Below are 4206 nucleotides of genomic sequence, written 5' to 3' on the forward strand. Positions count from 1 at the left end.
AAAAAAAAAAAAAAAAAAAAAAAGAGCTACTGAACAAGATGGGAATTACCAGGCAAAGGGAAAACCAGGCATTCCGCTGCAGACAGCTGCAGCTGCTCTCTGGAAGTGGATTCTGCCTCTGAGTTTGACCAAAACAGAGGGCAAATCACTTAAAAGCATTCCCCAGCTYTGCATGCCTTTCTTCCTGGTGTCTACTCAGCTTCAGAGGTCCACGGAAGTGTTACTCTGAATGTACAAAGTGCTACACAGCTTTAAACGCTCAGAAATTTAGACATCTCTAGTCAGTGTCCTAAACACAGAGGTTATTTTTACTCAGATCCATTTCAGCTGCCAAGGACTCTCCTCTTCTYCAGTTTTGCGTAAATATTGTTTGCAAAGATAATTTTGAGAGGTATTTGCTAATGCCGCCGTTGAGGGCTACCATGTAAATGCAGTATAAATCCTGTCTGGTGTGGTGCGGTTGCAGCCCTAGTGCCAGCAGGTCTACTGCTATGCTTAAAGCAGCAGGGACACAACACTTAAAAGATTTTGCAGAGAATTAAAGAGCTGCTCCTAACTCCGCAATGAATTCACCATTATAACAYGCTCAAATCTTCCAAGTGTTCAATGAGCTAACTTGCAAAGTCCTGAAGCAAAAGAATTTTTGAAGGTAGTAAGCTTGTAAAGCTGGGGTAACCTGAAGAGGCTAAAAGATCAGCTGCCACCTAATTACACAAAAATTACCGTATGCTTTGTTTTGGTAGTTATTCTTACTTGAATCTCATAACTAGACTTAYAAGACAGTGTAAGACAATTTAAGTTTACAAATGAAGTTAGATTATGTATTAAAAAAAATGAACACTAATTCTCTGTTCACTCATTAATAGCTACAGTCTTCAGTGTGCTTTGGTTTTCGAGTGTTCCTCCTGTATCAAAGTACAGGAGAAGAAAAAGAGCGAAACTTAAATTTTGCTCCAGGAATCTAAATAAAATCCAGATAAGAGACTGCACTACATGCAGATAAGGAGATATGTCTCTAAAAAACAAACACACACACAGGCACACACCCTAGGAACTTTTTACAGTATTTAAGTACYGTCTCAAAATGTAATTGAACAACTCAATCTCTTTGAATTAACTGTACAACTAATTTTGTTATTACTGTAACTTCATTTGTAAAATACATTACTTAAGATTTAACTTTAACTCACAGCTCTTCAGGTTATTGCCATATTCAAACAAGTGTGCAAGAAAACAAAAAACAAAACCACACACTCCAAGAAACTCAAGTTAAATACACGTTAAATTAATGCATGCAAGAAGTGATGGAAGAAAGTTTGTTAAATGACAAATAAAAAGAATTAAGACCTACACTCACCTGGTAAAAATACTAGCACACTGCCACGTTCTGACATAAGACCCAAGGTTTTGTCCTCCCTAATAAGAATATGCAATTTCGTTAGTTCTACAACCTCAATGTACTTTGTTTCATTACTCCAAGATATTTTATCTTGGAAGACAAGTAGAATTACACAAACCCTGTAATAGGTACTATTCAAACTTCCTGAAGAAGTGGAATTCAACACATTACTCTTTTTTTTTTCAGAATACACATGCATAAACATTGCAAGTAGATCACTAGGGTTGCTTTTGTCTTCAAAATTATGTCAAAGTAAATATTCTTATTTGCCTTTAAAATTCACCAAAATTAGGATGTTAAAGATTTTAAAATGCAAAGTTAGTATACTACTGCAGAATTTTGTATAAATTTGATAGTTTTTCTGGACTATATATAACATTCTGTCACTCTAAAGACATCTGGTGATACTTCTAAGAAAAGCCTAGCCTATAAAAATACATCGCTATCAAGAGTTACAGGTCATATTAACTGAAGATGCCATCCTGTAAGTTTAAGACACTACAATCATCTTAACACAGAACTCTCATATTTAGTAATAATTGTTCCATATTGATGAAAATATTTTTCTATACCATGAAAGTCTTTATTCTCAAACTGTGTAAAGAATAGGAGGTATAATTTTCAGTGGAAGGCAACAATCCATTTTCCTAATAGCCCTTTTAGAATTTCAAAGCTGAAATGCTGATGTCTTCATGTTTATTTATAAAAGGTATCTCATTAGTAAAAGGAATGCTTAAAATTTCACAAGCTTAACTAATACTGGGTTTGAAAAAAAGTTTACAAAACCAAAATATTTCTTCAGCATATATGTGTTAATTATAATAGAATATATGGGATCAAAACCACCCCAACTTTAAACATCTACTCAGCATTAGACCAAAGCTCTRGTAGCTGCTTCACCATGTTTTTGGATACCAAACAGCAGTTTACCCAAAATAACCCAAATTAATATTGATTTCTTTCAAAAAAAGAGCAAAGGAAGGCATCAGCTAAATACCTTGTTAATTTCTCTTATTTGTAAGGCTTTTTTTTTTTTTTTTAAGGCTTAACATGTGTTTTAGTTCAGAAAACAGACTAGGTTAGTTCTGCTTTTATTTTTTTTATATAAAAAATATTCAACCCTAGTCTGCAGCACTGAGTCAAAGCTTCCATATGACATAGCTGGCTTTAATGGCCATTTGCACTCAGGGGCATAAAGCGTATTTCAAGAACACGGAAAATTCAGTAAGACCTAGAAAGGATCTCAAAATGACTAGCCTGAGTAGAAAACTGTTTTATATAAAACATAAATAAAATAAAGGTACCACTAAGAATTGTAAAACATGGGTTGCTATAAATTCTGTTCCTTAATTAGAATGTCATTTCCCCCCAAAAAACACATGTTCCTTAGTCACAATCTTGTATTTTATCTTACCTATTGTTCTTCATTTCCAACTCATCAAACGACTGAATCAAAGACACTGCAACATCATACATTTCCTTTACTATCACCGGTTCTTCCATTATTTGAGGAGGAAGCTGCACGTGAAGGGAAATACTGAGGTTAACATCATAAAATAGGCTATCAGACTCTCGACTACATTGCAAGTAGACTCCTCAATTGCTTTTTGACTAAAACTGATCCAACACACAGGCTGTGTGAAGAAATAGCTTACTATAATCTGGAAATATTAATTACTTTTTAAATAGAGGTTTTTCCTCCAGTGTCTTACAATCCCAACACTAAAGACACCTCTGACACATCCCTCTGAGATAAGTACAACCCGTGCTCAATTTCTTAGTGTTTGCAGGACTTTCTTCTTATCCAAAAGTGGCAAGTGTGTGTGACCAAGCCCAACTCATGGGAACAGGATGATGATAAGGAGAGAAGTTTGTGTAAGGCAAGCACAAATCTTCCAATGCAGTGCTGCTGAATGGAAGGCAAACAAGATCCTAGGATAAATCAGGAAAAAGTCATTCTGATAGACAGTGGGAAATATTAGTAACAATGCATAGAGCTGCCCCTAGCTCTAAGGTGACTCTCCCTTAGCCTGTGCCTATAAAGTTAAAAAAAAAAATTTACTGAAACCAACAGGTATTAAAGTTTATGATGCTGGGGAAACCTGAAGGAGACTGACAAYGCATCTGCAAGTTTTAACCAGGTTTTGGGAGCATAGCCAAAACCTGGACAGATGCTGATTATGGCTACGGAATGATCAAAAAAATGAAGACTCCTCCTTTAAAAGAAGGATAGCAAAGACTCACCTTTTCTAACAAAGCAAAATGAAAGCCAGAAGGAGGCATGACTGCTATCCATAAATTTATCCAGAAGTAAATAATTACATGGGAAGGAGAAGAGCTAAAGACCAGGGTTASGTCTACTGGAAATAATCTGTCAGTATCTTCTATAGCTTCCTGTGGAGCAAAGGAAGAAGGAAGGAGAACCCCAATGCCTGGTCACTTGCTTCTTCCCTAGCTCCAGCATTAGCCCTGCATATCCACCTGAAGCTCACAAGGTGCAATCTCAAGACAGTTTAAGCTGATACAAAGCCTTTAGCTTTCAACTGTGTACATCTGAGCTTTGCAGAGAGCTGCTTCAGAGAGCTAAACCTGCAAAAAACCTAAACTATTGAAGTCATTTTTATGCTAGTCTTCTCTCTTTAAAACAGCTCACTACAGAATCACAAAAGCGCTACTGCTGGCACAAGAGAAGAGACATGAACGTAGCAACATTGACTTAGATCAGCCCTTTGCACTGCAATTTGCACTGCAATTTTTTTTTTTTTTTTTTTTTTTTTAGGGGAAAACCTAAGTAAGGAGAAAGGTGA

The 4206-nt window shown here is 36.0% G+C and overlaps 1 protein-coding gene across 1 annotated transcript in view; it reads right to left on the reverse strand.

Annotated features, from left to right (window-relative positions):
- The window catches only part of TDRD9 (tudor domain containing 9), a 71641-nt gene that overhangs the window by 33723 nt on the left and 33712 nt on the right, over window positions 1-4206 (reverse strand). The window contains exons 8-9 of the mRNA XM_085317351.1: window positions 2814-2917; window positions 1358-1416 (exon numbers count right to left, since the gene is read on the reverse strand). Coding sequence (XP_085173477.1) covers window positions 1358-1416; window positions 2814-2917 — 163 coding nt within the window. The remainder of the gene's footprint in view (window positions 1-1357; window positions 1417-2813; window positions 2918-4206) is intronic.

This window comes from Rhea americana, unplaced genomic scaffold (genome assembly GCF_003343005.1).
Source record: "Rhea americana isolate MKP2758 unplaced genomic scaffold, rheAme1 scaffold_5, whole genome shotgun sequence".
In the NCBI taxonomy this organism is placed as follows: domain Eukaryota; kingdom Metazoa; phylum Chordata; class Aves; order Rheiformes; family Rheidae; genus Rhea; species Rhea americana.